The sequence below is a fragment of the Dysidea avara genome, chromosome 6, assembly GCF_963678975.1.
Source record: "Dysidea avara chromosome 6, odDysAvar1.4, whole genome shotgun sequence".
NCBI lineage: Eukaryota > Metazoa > Porifera > Demospongiae > Dictyoceratida > Dysideidae > Dysidea > Dysidea avara.
Genome location: NC_089277.1, coordinates 32,940,742 through 32,959,572, shown reverse-complemented (window position 1 = coordinate 32,959,572; position 18,831 = coordinate 32,940,742). Strand labels below are relative to the sequence as shown.

Below are 18,831 nucleotides of genomic sequence, written 5' to 3'. Positions count from 1 at the left end.
GATCAGCTTGTCTTCTAACAATCTAATTGTTGGACAATTTAATCTCATAGTTTGGTCCACCATCCTTCTGAATTACTGTGCCTGCTAACCAAGTAGGTTTAGTTGCTCCTCTGTGAAATTCACCAATAAACACTTAAGTCACCTTGTGTGTAAAATGGCAAGACTTCGAATGTTGATCATGTTGAGCTTTCTGTTTCTGTTACTGACGTTGCACTCTGTTCTTCAACTGAGGAACTGCAAAATTTAGATGTGATCTAGGTCTTCTGGTTAACAAAAAGTCAGCTGGGGCAACACCTGTTGTGGCATTGGGTGTGAGTCTGTTGTGGAAAAGAAAACGTGACAGTTTAGCCTGCAACATACCAGCGAGTTGTTTCCTGATTCCTAACTTGAAAGTCTGTACTGCCAGGCCATTGGAAGATGGATGGTAAGAGGCAATACACACATGCCTGATGTTATTGCATTGTGCAAACTCTTGGAACTCATTGCTAGTAAACCATGTTCCATTGTCAGTAACCATCACTTCTGGCATGCTAAATCAAGCTTTGAGAAAATGTGTCCTCCAGCTATTGATGCAAAGCAGTCACTGATCTTGGGCAAGTGGTAACTGTCAACTTTAGCTGCTTGTTTCACAGTAAGCTTGCAGTCACCACATATTCGCACAGTTCCATCCTTCTTTAGCACTGGGACAATTGGGGCTGCCCATTGTGAAAGAGTGACTGGTTCAATTACCCCCTGCTGTACTAGGCGATCCAGCTCTTTTTCAATTTTCCCTTTTAGTGAATACAGTACTGTTCGTAGCTTGCAGAAACGTAGCTGTGCTGTAGGGTACAAGGAAATTGTCACTGTCGTATCCTTCAGAATTCCCAACTCTGATTAAAATACTAAGGAGTGTTCATCTAGATACCCTGCAGGGAGAGAGAACATACATGGTTAGCACACAATTGAGTCCAGTCCAAATGAAGTTTCATCAGTCAGTACCTTCCAAACAAATTTGGTCCATTTCCCCAAGATACTACTAACTGCAACTGTTCACAATGATCTTTGTACTGCACCTCTACTGTAATCACTCCCTTTACAGTCAGCTGCAGCTGCTCATCACTGCAAGTTTTCAACTTTACTTGGGACTCTTGTATAGCAGGTGCTTTCCCTTGAGGACAGAGTCAGTTGTATGTAGCTTCACTGATGACTGATATGGATGCTCCAGTGTCCAGTTTCATCTTGAGGTCTGCATTGTTCAGCTTTACTGACACCACCAAAGGCTTTACTGGGGTCTGTGTTTCTAAAATTCAGAGTGCCTTTAGAAAAGACTATAGGTTGTGTATTAACATAGTTATTTACAATTCTGGTGTTTTATTGCATGTGAATGAGATTGTCATCATCTGTGAATGTTTAGTCAATAGGCGTATTATAGGAATTTTTATGGTTTTGGTGTTTGTATAGTTTATTTTGTTGTATCACTAGTAGTGTAGTATGACAACAATTTGATGACTAGTTGTGAGGTACATCACATGACTGCTCTACTGTAGTGAACAACAAGAGTTGACAAGGATGTGACACAGGAGAGGTGGAGTTGGCAGTCCTGAGTAACTATTACAACTATACTGATGGCTACTACAATATTGGGCCTACACTATAAGTCCTGTACGCCACACAAGAGGTCATCATTTCAAGTTATAAAAAACCAATTGTTATCAAACTTCTTCACTCAGAAGGTTGTTAATGATTAGAATTCCTTACCATCTGACATAGTCATGATCAACAACATGGGTATGAGCAAACAGCTGAAGCCTAAAGTTTAATTTTTGAATAACCATTATGTATTATTATCAGTGTCAATTTGGTATTCAGTTTATTGAAAATTCAAGTAACTGATGCTTAATTGTGTATTATCATGTGCAACTTGTAAGAATGGTTTTTGTTAATATGACATCAGGAATTTCTTTGTAGTGGTTCGTGAAGGATGTGGTTTTGTCATAATTGTTGTGATGGTCAAACAGGTTGTAGCAGGTATCAGTGACATCTATTCTTTTATCTGTTGTGGTGGTGAATTTATACACATTTATCAGAGGTTGTAAAGTGTAAAACACTAGTAGGTCCTGTTTAGACCGACCACTTTATACCAACATGTTATTTCAGATAGTGGAAAGAATATCAATCAATTTCATCTAATTTTCCTGTCACCAGTACAGTGGATCTTAATTAATTGTACACTATGAACTGTTGTTATCTTGCATGTGTGTTGAGTACAGGGAATACCGGTAGCAGTGGCGGATCCAGGACCCCCAAATGCCCCCCCTTCAAGAAATTGCATACAAGATCGAGATACTCTAATAGAGCAGTCAATTACTCTAATAAAGCAGTCACAAATGTCCATGAGGCAGTGTAGCTTACCTATGAAGCTATAAATAGGATTTTATTTTACATAACAGACGTGATATAGTTGGTAAGGATAACTAGCTATTATTGTCGTGACATATTTTTTTTTTTTTGGTCTTCAACTGGTTTTCAGCAAGTTTTTTTGGTCTTCAACTGTTTTTCAGAAAGGTGCCCCCCCCCCCTCTTTCCAAACTCTGGATCCGCCCCTGGGTAGTGCTTATTTTAAGAAGCAGTTGGCGCGGCTACTCCTTCGATTATTCCTTTAATTTATTGTGGGGGAGGCTGCGCCAGACTAAGGAACGGCAGGTGGGTATAGTCATAGATAGTATATAGTTTTTATATACTATCTATGGTATAGTGTTTTATACACGTACAGGTAGGTGCATGCAATGACACTCCATACCAGACCTATTACAGTATAGCTACCACAGTACTACAAAAGAGCTTATTATTTATATTGATATTATCAATTTCTCCGAAGAAGGGGAACACAAAAGGCTAGACAACTTGTACAAGGTGCATGGCTGGTCCCCAACACAGAATATAGCTACAAACAGACAGGGCCGCCCAGAGAAATTAAGGGGCCCAGGGCAAAGAGTTAAAGTGGGGCCCTTCACCCAAGTTGTAAGGTGAAGACCAAAAAAAAAAGGTCACTACCTGCTGCAGCTGGCAATGACAATAACTACCCATCACCAACCATAATTATCTCCTTATCTATAAGCTTGCTACACTGCTCCTCTGAAGAATACTGTGACTGCTCTATTAGAGTATTTAGATCTGACTGCTTTATTAGAGTATATCGATCTTTTAAACAGGTATTCAGGGGGCCCTTCATGGGGCCTCCTGGGGCCCCTTTCAGGCTGGGGCCCGGGGCAAAATGCCCCAGTTGCCCCCCCTGTGGGCGGCCCTGCATACAGATAGATACAAATAAATGCAAAACAAACGATTACAAGAACGATTACCACCGTGACCTCTAGTATGCACACGTGACCGAAGTGGGTGTGTGTATGCGACAGCGTACCCGTCAACTGGTACCTTAGCAAGACCTAGAAGAAACTATCCCTTCTGTCACTTCGTTAGTCAACGGTTCCTTTACTAAGAAAAACTCCGGCTCAATGGCATGGCTGTTCCACGGGAAGGTTAGTTAGATGTGTTGTGTACAGTGCGTGTGTCAAGGGGGTGTCATTCAGGCTCTTGCTGTAGGTAGATCTGCGACCGCGGTCAAACTCTAAGTCAACGGTCAAGGCCACGAAATAGCTCTTACAGTGGGTCAAGGGTAAAGACGATACAGAAGGTTCGAAACCCACAATCGAAAATTATACGTAGCTATTATCAAGTTTACGGAATTATACGTAACTTACAGAAAGTAAGGATCTCCAAGAAGATGTTTTAAAGTTCCAACAGGCATTTCGCCGTAATTATAATGATTTTTCTCTCACAGCTGCTGGTAGCACACACTAAGAAAATATTATACTAGGTTACAAGTGCAGGTGCGTATAGGAAAATAGAGAAATAAGTGGAGGTCAAAAGTTCGACAAGAAACGCTCAAGTCACAGGTCAAAGACGATAAACGCTGCAAGTCAAGGGTCACGGTGAAATTTTCCCCCGCGGTCGCAGATCTACCTACAGCGTAAGCCGACGTGACACCCCCTTGTGTGTCTGGAGTTTTATATTACTTTCTTTTTTTTGAGGGAAGGGATTGCTACCCGTAAACTCATTCTAATCCAAAACAGCCAAGCTTAAAAAGAGTGCAGCCTTCAAAAAGACTGGTGAAAAAAGATGTGAAATCCGAGGTGGCGGCCAAGAAATGGCTGTGATGGTAGGTTAATGGTAAAACTTTTAATACCGACAATTCAGGTGAATTTTGGTGCCGCTTGGTCTTGGCACACAATTCACCTGAATTGTTGTTATTAAATTTTTTATCATTAACCTACCATCACAGCAATTTCTTTGCAGCCACCTTGGATTTCACATCTTTTTTCACCATAGCCTTTTTAAGGCCGCACTCTTTTTTTTAAAGCTTGGCTGTTTTGGATTAGATTTCATTTATTTTTGTATTTGTATACTCCAAAGCTGGCCATAGCTTTTTAAACCTATCTTTTTTCTTCACCACAGGAAGAAGAAAAGATGAAGTAGATGTTAAATACTTTAAATATTTCTGATTTCATCAGTAAATGTACAATTTATATATATATATATAATTTGTATATTTATTACAGAATCATCTACATGGTTGTTTCTTTGTAACTGAACACTCTACAAGGTGACTTCTTCTAGCTGATGTCTCTACAGGGTCACTTGTTTGTAGTTGAACTCTCTACATGATGGTTTCTTTGTAGCTGAACTCTCTACAAGGTAACTTCTTCTAGCTGATCTCTGTACAGGGTGAATTATTTGTAGCTAAGCTGTCTACAAAATAACTTCTTCTAGCTGATCTCTCTAGAGGGTGATTTGTTTGTAGCTGAACTCTCTACGGGTGATGTGTTTGCAGCTGAACTCTCTACATGATGGTTTCTTTGTAGCTGAACTCTCTACAAGGTAATTCTTCTAGCTGATCTATCTACAGGGTGACTTGTTTGTAGCTGAACTCTCTACATGGTGGTTTCTTTGTGGCTGAACTCTCTACAAGGTGACTTCTTCTAGCTGAACTATCTCTTTCCATGAACTCCCTACAAGGTGACTTCTTCTAGCTGATCTATCTACAGAGTGAATTGTTTGTTACTGAACTCTCTACAGGGTGATTTGTTTGTAGCTGAAATCTCTGCAAAGTAACTTTTTCTAGCTGATCTCTATACAGGTTACTAGTTTCTAGCTGATCTCTTGAATTCTCTTCCAGATGACTGCTCTATTAGGATGACTGCTCTATTAGGATGACTGCTCTATTAAAGTATCTTGATCTCGCACTTGCTACACCAAGTTGGATTTCGTGTTATAACTCCGTGGCTTTAAGTCTGATTCTTCTACACCATTGAAGATCCTTTCTAAGATGAATACTTTATCTGTACAGTGATTTTCAAAGCATTACCCAAAGCGGTTTTTCTAGTAGGTGTGACAAGTTGTTGTTTTTTATTAGCTGATCTTGATTGCATAATTGTTACATACTGTTGGTTTTTTCGTTGTATCTTCCTGGTTTTTAGCTCGATTTCTTTCAAACCTCAACAGGTGTGAGGTTCAATAGTTAACCTATTCACCCACTGATTTTCAGCTTCTTCCCATAAACGGTTTACCCTGTAGACGTGACAACATATTGGTGTTATTTTTCGTGAATAATCGCTAATACCTCTTTGCCTGTTTATCGTATTCCAGCCAAAGTTGGTACCAAGATGCACCTTTATATCCCCCTTCTGTGTGCTAAATTTTAAGGCAATCGGACATAACGTTCACGTTTTAGGGCAGTTTTTGTAAGTGTGCAAAAAGAGGAAGAAAATAAGGAAAAAAACAACAACAACAAACTAAGCCAATTTTTGAAGTCGCACATCTCGGGAACGTCTGAAGCGATTTCGCTCAAATTTGGTATGTGGGGTACTGAAGTTGGAGGGCATGTCCACAGAAAAAATCATCTTGTTTCATCAAGGCAGCACAGAGCTGCGGAGTTGTGAAAATTGCGTTTTCGTTCTTCCTGTTAATATACTCATGGGTGTTGCGCGCCGGCTTCTTGTGCCACACGACACACTAACGTGTGTCTTGATTCTAGTTATGTACATAATGCATATAAACTGATTCTCAAATCGATGCTTTAAAAAAATGTAATTGTAGCTACAGGGAAAGTTAAGAAAGGCTGTTCTTTGATCAGTTGTTGATTGATTGATTTAATGTTTATCCTCATGAATGCACATTACAACGGAACAAAACTAAAACTACATAACACTGAAAGCAACGATTTAAATTGCCTGATATGCAGTTGCAGCATCATACAATGCAGCCATTAGATGGTTCCATATTAATATTTCCCTGATATTATGTATTGTGTAATGATGTTTTGTCATAATCCTTTTTCCAGAACTTAGATTCTGTGTGGGCTCTTTCAACAGGGGCGTAGCCAGGATGTTTTTGCAGGAGACTCGGATTTAAAGTGGAATGTCTTAAGGGGAAGGCCTGGGTACTTCCCCTAGACCACGTTTGAACGAAAATGATGCATACACAAAAATGCTCCCTTAGGCACTAACATTAAAATGTGCTGTTTGTACATCTAACTAGCTAAAACCTACACACTGCTGTTTATGCAGCTTATAGAAACTATAAATCTATTGTAATACTAACTAATCTTCACTTCCAGACAGCAAACTGACAGCCAACTCAATTTCCTAGCCCTCCACACTGCGAGTCCCTTACATGGCAATAATATAGTTTCCAGCATTACATTATTCTCGGCCCATCCTCCTGTTGATGGTCAATAACTTCAGACTTGGCTTGTACTCCAATATGTTTGAGACATCACGTGCCCACAGCATATAACAAATAAACAAACCATTCATCAGATAAATATGCATCAACAATTCACTGTTTGTGCTAACCTGACATATATATGTTACGTCCACTCAAGTTTAGCAGCTGCTGCCTTGTAATATGCCTCAACCAACCACTGAACAATCCTTCGCCATTTCACCCATGCCATTTCAACTATGCATCACATGCGCAATTGATTACGCGATGCAATAGATATGATTTGCAATGGCTTAGCATTAATGATATGATTTGCAATGGATTAGCATTAATGTAATGTGACCTTCAAGAGTATATAGTACAGAGGAGTGCCAGTGTGCAAGTAGCTACCGGAGCGCTCCAGGGCTGTAAGATTTGATGTGATTTTTAATTTTTTTAAATTCTGCCTCTGAAAGGGGGGGCTTGTCCGAACCATCCAAACCCCCCCTGCCTATACCCTTGTTTCAATGTGCGCAAAGCTGGTAACAATGCGTGGCTATAGTGAAGTATTTTGTAGTTGTATGATACTGTAGGTTATATGTTCTGCATGCATTTGGGTTATGTCACATTTGATTTGTTAGAAGGTTAATATGGCTGAAAACATGTTGAATTTATATTCACACAATAAGATCTATAACTTTTACGAACTACTGTATAGGCAAGAAGTTAAATGATTCTCCTTTTTCTTATGCTGTGTGTCAGTGCTGGTCACTGTAAAGCATTAATAATAATAGTTATAATAGTAAAATAATAATGTTATATAACAACAGTTCTGATTTTTAGTAGGGACATTTATTGCTAGAGTGAGTTATCTAATCTCGGACACCATGTATCTAATCAAAAACAGCCTAGTTGTAAAAAAGGGTGCGGCCTCCAAAAAATCAGGGTGAAAAATGTGCAATCAAAGGTGGCAGCCAAGAAATGACTGTGATGGTAGGTTAACACTGCTTGAAGTTTCTTAGTTTACTAGAGTGGTATATCCCCAGTATATGGAACAGTTAATTGTTTGTTATTTTAGTAGTTTTTCAGTAAATCCGCATTCACTGATGTTTTACTGAGAGTTTAAAACTTGGTAAAATAATTATGTTCCATATACTTAAAGTTACTGACATTTTACTATCAGTATAACTGGGTACAACTACAGTAAAGTAGCTTAACAAATTAGTAAACTAAGAACCTTCAAGCAGTGTAATGGCAAAAATTTTAATAACAATGATTCAGGTGAATTTGTGTTGTCTCCTCCACATTTCACTAGGAATTGGCACTAAATTCACCTTAACTGTTGTTATTAAAAATTTTTTCCATTAACCCACCATCACAGCCATTTCTCGACACCAAATTCACTTGAACTTTCGCTATTAAAATTTTTATCACTAACCTACCATCACAGCCATTTCTTGGCCACCACCTTTAATTTCACATCTTTTTTCACCCTGGTTTTTTTGGAGGCCACACCCTATTTTTACAACTTGGCTGTTTTTGATTAGATATCACTTCTTTTTGTAATTTCATACCTAATGCCAGCCTATGGCCAGCTTTAGGTATTTCTTTTAACTAATTGTCTTTTACTTTACCACAGATATAGAGAGAAGATTATTATGAAGAAGATTTTAATGATTTGTTTAGCTACATGTACATTTAGGCATTATTATTTACAATTGTGTTAATTGATCATAAAAAGAAGTCACACAGGTTAAACTGTTTGCAGCTGAATACTCTACAGGGAAATGCGTATAGGCACCGGCCGATCATGCCAGCATAATTTAAAGTATAATAGGTGCAGAGGTGTAGCTAAGGGGAGGCAAGGGGGGCATTTGCCCCCCCATCACTAAATGATTTTTTTTAAAACCTTCGTCACAAGTTTACCAGTATTAAACTGACACGCAAATGACTGTAAATTATGTACACTACTAGGCGGTATCACCAGGAGTTGCTAGTGAATGCGCACACACAACATTCAACTCGCTCGTGAATCCATCGAACGAAAATATTAGAGACATACTTCTATATTTAGCCTAGATTACTCGTGTGATAGAACATTTTTGAATCTAAAAAGAGTGACCCGCTTCTCCGCGGCTGGAGTCACAACTCACAAGTGACAAAGGAGACCAAATGACGCTACGAACCTACTGCCTACGAGATGATAAAGTGTTAGCTAAATAAATGTACCAAGTTTATTTTATCGAGTCGATCACACTGGACCTTTGTACGTACGGCAGTGCAGTCTGTTTTTACTTTGTCAGTCAGTCAGTCAGTCAGGTGGATCAGTCAAGCTTACAAATTCTGCTAGCAAGACAGGTGGGATTTGGTGCAATACATGGCATTTGAATTTTGCCGAGTGAAGTGAGTGAATACGTCATCCTGTCAGCAGTGTGCTAGGACTGCAGCACAGGCTGTGGCTAACGTAAAGTAACCTGTATTTGCACTAAAGTATTAGCTCTACGGGACTGTGGATGAATTTGTTGGAGTACAGTTGTGGCACGTGCGATGATGCTCGACGAATATAGCTACCTCGATTGGAAGCAGTCAGTACTGAAATAGTTACGTAGCTAGTTCTTTAAGCTGTAATAATACAACACCGTATGTTGGCTAGCCCACCATTGGGTCATTAGCCTTTTTTGCAATCATGAATGATTTTGAGTGTTTCGTGGGGGCATACCTGCCCCTCCATCACCTTCAGGCTAGCTACGCCCCTGAATAGGTGACCAAAAGCATCAAGCATAATGCCAGCATAATAGGGACGATGTTTGAAAAATTAATTAAATGCACAATACGCACGCCTGAAAGCAAATATTCACTGCCAATAGTATTATTAGTGCATTTCATATTTAAAAACACGTAATATAACTTATTAATCCGTTTCTTTGTTGGTTATTCACACTTTGCAGAAATAAGATCGAGATACTCTAATAGAGCAGTCACTTACTCTAATAGAGCAGTCAGGAAAGGCTGATATACTCTAATAAAACAGTCAGTTCTAGAGCATAATCTTGATATTGAAAGCATAATTTTGAGCATAATAGGCTTAATTTTTGAGCAATGCTCAAAAGCATAATAGGTAAAATTTTGGGAATAATAGGCCGATGCCTAAATGCGTATGTAGTTCTACAGGGAGCCTCATAATGTAACTGTTACAATACTCTTTGACTACATGGTGAATGGTTTGTAGTTGAACTCACCATGTAGTGGCTTATTTCTAGCTGAAACACTCTACGAAATATAGCTGAATTCAATCCTGTTTCCAGCTGATCTCTCTACAGGGTGACTTGTTTCTAGCTGATCTCTCTACAGGGTGATTTTGTGTTTCTAACTGATCTCTACAGAGTGGATTGTTTCTAGCTGATCTTTCTACAGGGTGACTTGTTTCCAATTGAACTCTCTAAAGGGTGACTTGCTTCTAGCTGATCTCTCTACAGGGTGACTTGTTTCTAACTGCACTCTCTACAGGGTGATTTGAAATGTAGTTGAACACCCTACTGGGTGACTTGATCCAGCAAATTTCTCTATAGAGTGATTTGTTTCTGACTGATTACTCTACAGGGTGATTTGTATCAAGCTGATCTCTCTACAGGACTGCTTGTTTCTACTGAGCTCTCTACAGGGTGACTTGAAAAATAGTTGAATTTTTGCAGGTAACAGCTAGGTATTTCTTTTAACTTGTCTTTCTTTATCACAAATCTAGAGAGAAGATTATTATGAAAGAGAAGATTATTATGAAAGAGAAGATTTTAATGATTTGTTTAACTGCATGTACATTTAAGCAATAATTTACGATTGTGTTGATTGATCATAAAAAATATGTCACACAGATTAAACTGAATGGAAATGTGTAGATAGTTCTACAGGGAGCCTCATAACTTAACTGTAATCTTTGATTGCATGGCGAATGGTTTGTAGTTGAACTCACCACATGGTGGCTTATTTCTAGCTGAAACATTCTATGAAATGTAGCTGAATTCTCTCCTGTTTCCAGCTGATATCTCTACAGGGTGATTTTGTTTCTAGCCGATCTCTACAGAGTGAATTGTTTCTAGCTGATCTTTCTGCAGGGTGACTTGTTTCCAACTGGACTCTCTACAGGGTGACTTGTTTCTACAGATAGCTGATCTCTCTACAGGTGACTTGTTTCTAGTTACACTCCCTACCGGATGACTTGAAATGTAGTTGAACACCCTTCTGGGTGACTCGATCCAGCTGATCTCTCTATAGAGTGATTCTTTCTAGCTGATCTCTCTACAGTGTGATTTGTTTCTAGCTGATCTGACTTATTTCTAGCTGTGACTTATTTCTAGTTGAATTCCCAGAGAAGAGCCTATGAAAATGTGATGGTAAAACATGAAATTTCATGTAGTTTTGAAGACACTGCCTATAAAAATTCATGGACACTGCTTATGAAAATTTGACAATTCATGGACAATGCCTATGAAAATTGACAATTCATGGCCACTGCAACCATAAAAGTTTCTTGTGCCATGAATTAATGTGTCAGTGCTATCATAGATCATAGTATATTCTACATAGATAGTATAATTGTTCTATGTAGAATACACTATCTATGGTGCTATAAAATTACCATGAAATCTCCACTTTTCATAAGTATTTCATGGTATGAATATTACAATGAAATATTAATGAAATTACTTTTATGGCACTTAATGAGGATTATTTTACTGTTCATGGATAATCCATATGTGTTTCATGGCACTGTTCTCTGGTAGTGCTGCATGGTGCGGACTTCATTCTATCTGATCTCTACAGGGTGACTTGTTTCTGACTAATCTTTCTACAGACTGATTTGTTTTTAACTGATCCTTCCATAGGGTGATTTGTTTCAAGCTGATCTTTCTACAGAGTCATTAAAATGTAGCTAATCTTGCTACAGGGTGACTTGTTTCTAGCTGATCTTTCTACAGGTAATTTTTTCTAGCTGATTTCTCTATAGGGTGACTTCTTACTGGCTGAATTCTCTACAGGGTAACTTGTTTTTTAGTCTTTCTTTTGGCTAGCACTTCAACATCTAGTGCTAGGGGTGGTAGCAAGGGGTGCTGGATACCCCAGGAAAAAATACAATAATTAATAAAAAAATCAACCAGATCTCTCTACAAGGTGATTTGTTTCGAGCTAATCTCTACAGGGTGATTTGAAATGTAGCTTATCTGTTTACAAGGCTATGCTTGTTTCTAGCTGTTCTCTCTACAGGGTGACTTCAAATGTAGTTGAACCCTTTGCAGGATAACTTGCGTCTAGCTGATCTCTCTACTGAAAGAGTTTGTTTGTAGCAGAACTCTCTACAGTGTTGCTTATTTCTAGACAAAATGTGGCGGAATTCTCTCTAGGTGGTTGGTTTTTAGCGGATCTCTCTACGGATGCCTTGTTTCCAGCTGAACTGTCTACAGGGTAACTTATTTCTAGCAACAGAATGTTTTGTTTCTAGCTAATCTCTTTCTACAGGGTGAATTGTTTCTAGCAGATTTCTCTACAGGGTGACTTGTTTCTTATCACTCTATGAAAATTCTCTCTAGGTGGTTTGTTTTTAGCTGATCTATCTATGGGTGACTTATTTCCAGATGAGCTGTCTACAGGGTACAATAACTTATTTCTAGCTGATCTCTCTACAGAATGCTTTGTTTCTAGCTGATTTCTACAGGATGAATTGTTTCTAGCTGATTTCTCTACAGTAGGGTCCGCAACGCGAAAAATCGATATCCTCCAATCAACTACCTAACTATTGTCATGTGTTGGGCTAAGTGTAACTTGAATAACACCAACGTGGCAGCCAAGTTTGTCACTTTCTTCTGGTAGAAAACGATACAAATGTCTTAAAATCACGTGAGTTTTCGTTCCAGCAGTTCGTAGGGTTCTTCGTATGCCACGATATTCACTCTCAACATTGTTCAAGTAGTCTATCATCAACTCAAAGTATTGGTGGTTTGATTTAATTGGTCAGTTTCCGGTGGCAGCACGATCTGTACAGCTTTTTGGCGACAGACAAAATGTTTCTTGCTCTGGAGCACAGGAAGAGCAGAGCAGCAACTGCGCCGTGGGTCAGCAATGACCAGTACTAGGTAAAGTACCTGCATGCGGAGTATGGTTATAATTGAAGCTTGTTAGCCATCTGGCTGAGCCATCTATATGCTGAAATTTGGCCAAAATGATGCGATTTTTGCAAACAAATACCAGAATGGTTGATACATCAGTGAGACAGTCTCCAACAACAAGGATACGAAGCTTATAAACACCTAACAATACGGCTATCTCGCCCAGTAAATGCAAAGAGCAATCCAATGCATGAAATAAGCACTCACGTGATCGAAATTCAAATCTCGGAAAATACAATCATAATCTATTCCAATGACATTAAAATCACTTGGAATCAAGTAACAATCAGTTTGTGTGCATTAGGTTCAACATCTCGATTAGCTCAGCAGTCTGAGACTCTCCATATGATGCCATCACAGCATAAAACACACCCGCACTGGCCCAGACCACACCTGAGTGAACAATTAACACGAACATTTACAAAAGGAGCACACTGCATGGTTCCTATTCAGAAATGAAAGTGATTTCATGGGTATTTTAGCGATTTGAATTTCGATCACGTGAGTGCCTATTTCATGCATTGGATTGCTCTACGCGTTTACTGGGCGAGATAGCTGTATTGTTAGGTGTTTATAAGCTTCGTATCCTTGTTGTTGGAGACTGTCTCACTGATGTATCAACCATTCTGGTATTTGTTTGCAAAAATCGCGTCATTTTGGCCGAATTTCAGCATATAGATGGCTCAGCCAGATGGCTAACAAGCTTCAATTATAACCATACTCCGCATGCAGGTACTTTACCTAGTACTGGTCATTGCTGACCCACGGCGCAGTTGCTGCTCTGCTCTTCCTGTGCTCCAGAGCAAGAAACATTTTGTCTGTCGCCAAAAAGCTGCACAGATCGTGCTGCCACCGGAAACTGACCAATAAAATCAAACCACCAATACTTTGAGTTGATGGTAGACTACTTGAACAATGTTGAGAGTGAATATCGTGGCATACGAAGAACCCTACGAACTGCTGGACCGAAAACTCACGTGATTTTTAGACATTTGCGTTGTTTTCTACCAGAAGAAAGTGACAAACTTGGCTGCCATGCTGGTGTTATTCAAGTTACACTTAGCCTAACACATGACAATAGTTAGATAGTTGATTGGAGGATATCGATTTTTCACGTTGCGGACCCTATCTACAGGGTGACTTGTTTCTACCAGATCTCTCTACAGGGTGACTTGTTTCTACCAGATCTCTCTACAGGGTGATTTGTGTTGAGCTGATCTCCCTACAGGGTGATTTGTTTCTAGCTGATCTCTACAGGGTGAATTGTTTCAATTTCTCCCAGTTTCCAGCTGAACTCTCTACAGGGTGACTTGTTTCTGGCTGATCTCTGTAGAGGGTGATTTGTTTCTAGCTGATCTCTACAGGATGAATTGTTTCTAGCTGATTTCTCTACAGGTTGACTTGTTACTTGTTGAACTTTCTACATGGTGACTTGTTGCTACTAGATCTCTCTACAGGATGATATGTTTCTAGCTGATCTCTCTACAGGATGATTTGAAATGTAGCTTATCTCTTTACAAGGTTACTTGTTTCAAGGGACCTCTCAACAGGGTGATTTGAAATGTAGCTTTTCTCTTTACAAGGTTACTTGATCTCTCTACTGGGTGACTTCAAATGAATTTGAAGGATACTTGTTTCTAGCTGATCTTTCTACTGAAAGAGTTTTTTTGTAGCTGAACTCTTGCTTATTTCTAGCTGAAACACTCTATGAAATGTAGCTGAATTCTGTAAAGGGTGACTTGTTTGTAGCTGATCTCTCTATGGGTGGCTTGCTTCCAGTTGAACTGTCTACATGGTGACTTGTTTCTAGCTGATCTCTCTACAGGGTGATATGTTTCTAGCTGATCTCTACAGGGTGAACTGTTTCTAGCTGATCTCTACTGAGCTCTTTACGTGGTGACTTGAAGAACTCTCTACAGAGTATTTTGTTTGCTGCTGAACTGTCTTCAGGGCGACTTGTTTTTAGTTGAACTCTCTACAAGGTGACTTGTTTGTAACTGGACGCTCTACAGGGTTATTTGTTTTTATACTAGTTGAATGGTGACTTGATTGTAGTTGAACTCCCTATTGGGGGACTTGTTGTTAGCTGAATTCTCTACATGGTGACTTGATGTAACTGAACGTTCTAATAGAGTGACTTACTGAATGTTCTATTAGGATGACTGCACTATTAGATTATCTCGATCATGCAGTTACTAAACCTAGTTCACTTTCATACTGTAGCTCAGTGGATTTTAATCTGATTCCTTATAAACCACTGAAAGATCGCTCTAAAATGATTTATCTACCTCTCTACCTGATTTCAGCTGATTCCGTTAACTAGTTTGCCTGGTAGGTGTAGCAAGTATTACTTTTTATTAACAAAACTTGATTGTGCACATTTTAAGGTTTCCAACTCAAAATAAGAAGGTGCTACTTTTTGTTGTTTCTGGTGATTTTCACACACACTGACCTTTAATGTAAAGCAAACAAGTGCTAATTTATTATAGCATTGAGTATCAGCATATGTTTCACACAAAAAAACGTACAAAAAGTGGTCACATGACCAAAAATATCATAATAGTTGAATTGGGCAGCTTATTATAAAATTATTGTATTTTTGGGTGACCGAAGTCACAATTAGTATATGTGACCTAATTTTAGAAAATCATCAATATATGCACAATTTTCAAAATGCATTTTGCGCTGTGCTTTATCATTCTCACTATTACGCTCTACTGTACTGGCCATTCGTGGGAGCAGAAAGCTGCAGTCAACAGAGCTCCCCGCTGTCTCCACTGAGCTGCGTTTAGTGGAGAGCCATATTCTTATTGATTAGAACAATTGTTATTTTGTTTTTATGTGTTGTTAAAACATGTTATATTAATATACAATAAATTTTACTTGTTCTTTGTTTTCTACAGAGACAGAGGAATGGACTAGCTAAGTTTCAGCTTCATAAGTTAAGCAGGGTTGGAAATACAGCACTAGACAGCCGGATGAGCAAATAAATTGATAAGTACAGAAGCTATTGAGAAAATAATCTACAGGCGCTTACGTAAACTATCATAACTTACTGATACAATGGCGTACAGAATTGAATCTTCACTCATTGCATTCACCATGAATTTGTGCATCCACTAAGGTATAGTTTTTTCTCCAGGCATGCTTCTGAGTTCGAGAAGGAAGGAAAATGCACTGAAAACAATCATTGATAAATTCTTTTGTCACCGCAACATAAACAAACGTCTGTAACTTTGAATTCCTTTTGTGTATGGAGATGAAATAAAGAGTTTTGTACTCCCTATGAACAGGCGAACACGATGGTGCCCAGGATTTATCCATTGGAGGCTTAATTCACCCACCAGTGAGGCGATAAAAACTTGCATAATTTATTTCTGGAGCTTGCATTTTTTACCAATAGTTTCAATTGCCTTTTATTACAAAAGTACTATTGTGCGTATATCAAAGGTTTTCCAAAATTCGGTCACATAATTATTTTCTTGTGTTATAATGAAGACTTCTACATCTTTTAGTGCTTTAGCATCCTGTATAGCTGTGATGGGATTGTTGGCCACGTGACCACTTTTTGGGCGTTTTAGTTAAAACTGCACTGATATTGAAACTAATAAACAGTTTACTAATATATTAGCTCTATCTTAAGGTCACCTGCATGAAAATCATCAGAAACAATGAAAAAGGCTGAGGCATCATCTTATTTTGCAGTGGAAATCCTATATGAAGGGATTTTTAGTCACGTGATCACTTTTTGGATATTTACATACGTTAAAGTGTTGATAGCGACTGTTGCAAACATTCCAATAACAAATTAGCACTTGTTTGCTTTATATTAAGGGTAAATCTGTGTTAAGGTGGCGCTGAAGTAATGAAATGAAGCCTTACAAGGCCAATGGGACATCACGTTTGTGGTCATGTACGAAAAACATGGAAAACTAATAGAACAAAGCGAAGCGCTTCGAAATATTGAAAGAACCAGCTCTATCAGACTGTCAGGCTACTATTACTGATACAAGTAACGATATTCACCTACTAACTTCATCACCTTGTCAAAACTCACAGAGAACAACACCAGCTGTCATCGCGTGATTACTGCTTTACGGAGCGCACCCTGTCCAGTTACACTATCTCACAATTCGTGAAATAACTCCATATTTACTTACCATAGACTCTCAAAATTTGGCAGAGGCACTGGTGAAGCGTTTCTTTACAGGGCTATGGAAAGATTTTTCGCGATTCGTTGTTGACGGGTGTGATATCACTTGTTGAAAAATGCGGGTTTGCATTTTAACCAGTTTCCACGTTGTTATCGTTAAAAAGGATTCCATAGAGTTGTTCTACAAGGTGAGAAACCATAAGAGCCAAGGCGGCTTAGCGCTAGGTTGTTTCTGGGGTGAGTTATTTTTAAAATCGGCTCGTAAGTTCAGAGTTTAATAGCCACAAAATTAAAGCGGGTGATTTCACGGAACTTGGCATGCTAAGCTACAACATTAAAGACTATCATAAGAACCCTTTAAATGTAGACTACATGGTTCACAAGCAGAGTTCTCCACCACCCTAAAATAGCTAATTAAGCACGTGGGCTAATTTTAATAGTGACAAATGGGCATTGTACGGCTTCACATAATTACTTCAGCGCCACCTTAAAATCTCCAGAAACAAGATAATGAAGCACCTTCCAATTTTGAGTGGAAACCCTACATATTTACATATGATTGGCGCTTTTGTTATAACTCCATGACTGCTAGAGTGATTTCTTTCAAACCACAAAAGGTTTGCACTATGATGGTTACTCCATGCACAGACCGATTTTCAAGTCATTCCTTCAAACGGTTTACCCTGTGGTCGTGACAAAAAATCTCTATCAATTTTTTCACAATTTGCATATAACTCCCTTGTTCTTTATCCAAAGTGTACAAAAGTTGGACTGTTAATGTGCTACATTACATGCTTACAGCCCACCAAATGTGAAGAAAATCGACTAAAGCATGGTGTGAAAAGAAGATAAAGAAAAATATGAAGAAACTAAGATAAACTTTGAAGGTGCATATATCAGTGATGGCCTGATGGATTCAGCTCAAATTTGAAATGGGAATTTCCCCACCCTGAGGGAGGTTTCACAGCAAAAATAGTTAATTTCTGTACAGCCATTATGAAGCTATGGATGCGTGAAAGCGGAATTGTCTTGGTCCCTGTAAGATGCACACTTGTCTGTTGTGCACCCACACTGGCTGTACTTGGCCGCATGACACACTATCGTGTGTCTTGATACTTGGACACTTGTTCTTGTAATCTGCTGAACAGAATCTTATGAAAATTGACTTTGCATAAAGCCCAACTAGAGTCTTCCATGTTTGAGCCTAAACTCTTATTTGGTTGTTGTACTAGACCAGATCAAAGTCGCTGCTTGAAGTCCTGTATTCTTGGACAAATTTCAAGTATTCTCGGGCACCCACCTTTAATCCTATGTACATCAAATACTTGGATGACTTACTGTCAATACCATTGCTTTGGGCTATTCATTAGCTATTAGCAAAGCCATAGTATATTTCCTTCCATCTCATCTGCATGTGGCTATGATTGGAAATGTGCGGGTGTGTCACCACCTCTGAAATAATAGTTAGACATCAAAACACAGGGTTCTATGGAATTTAATAACCTGAAAGGCCCTGTGTTGTGGTACATGAACAAAGCGAGGGCACTACTTCTAAATTCCATGGAACCCTGTGTTTCGATGTCTAACTTATTTAGAACTGAGCTGCTTGTGACATGAGAAATGTAGTGTTCACTGGTACAAACAAGCCCAATACACCTCCCTGCAGCTTGTAAAAGTATTTGCTAGCCCACATGTTGCTAGGCACATAATATAGGGCATGTGATAATCTCTCAGACATGTTGCTTTTGTGTAATGTTCTGAATCACTACAGCAATGTATTTG

At 38.9% G+C, this 18,831-nt stretch overlaps 1 protein-coding gene across 1 annotated transcript in view; it reads left to right on the top strand.

Moving 5' to 3' along the window:
- The first annotated feature begins 3,376 nt into the window (after positions 1-3,376).
- LOC136257925 (probable serine/threonine-protein kinase DDB_G0271682) overlaps positions 3,377-18,831 on the top strand; it is an 84,241-nt gene continuing 68,786 nt past the window's right edge. Inside the window, exon 1 of the mRNA XM_066051251.1 lies at positions 3,377-3,515. Coding sequence (XP_065907323.1) covers positions 3,492-3,515 — 24 coding nt within the window. The 5' untranslated portion in view covers positions 3,377-3,491. The remainder of the gene's footprint in view (positions 3,516-18,831) is intronic.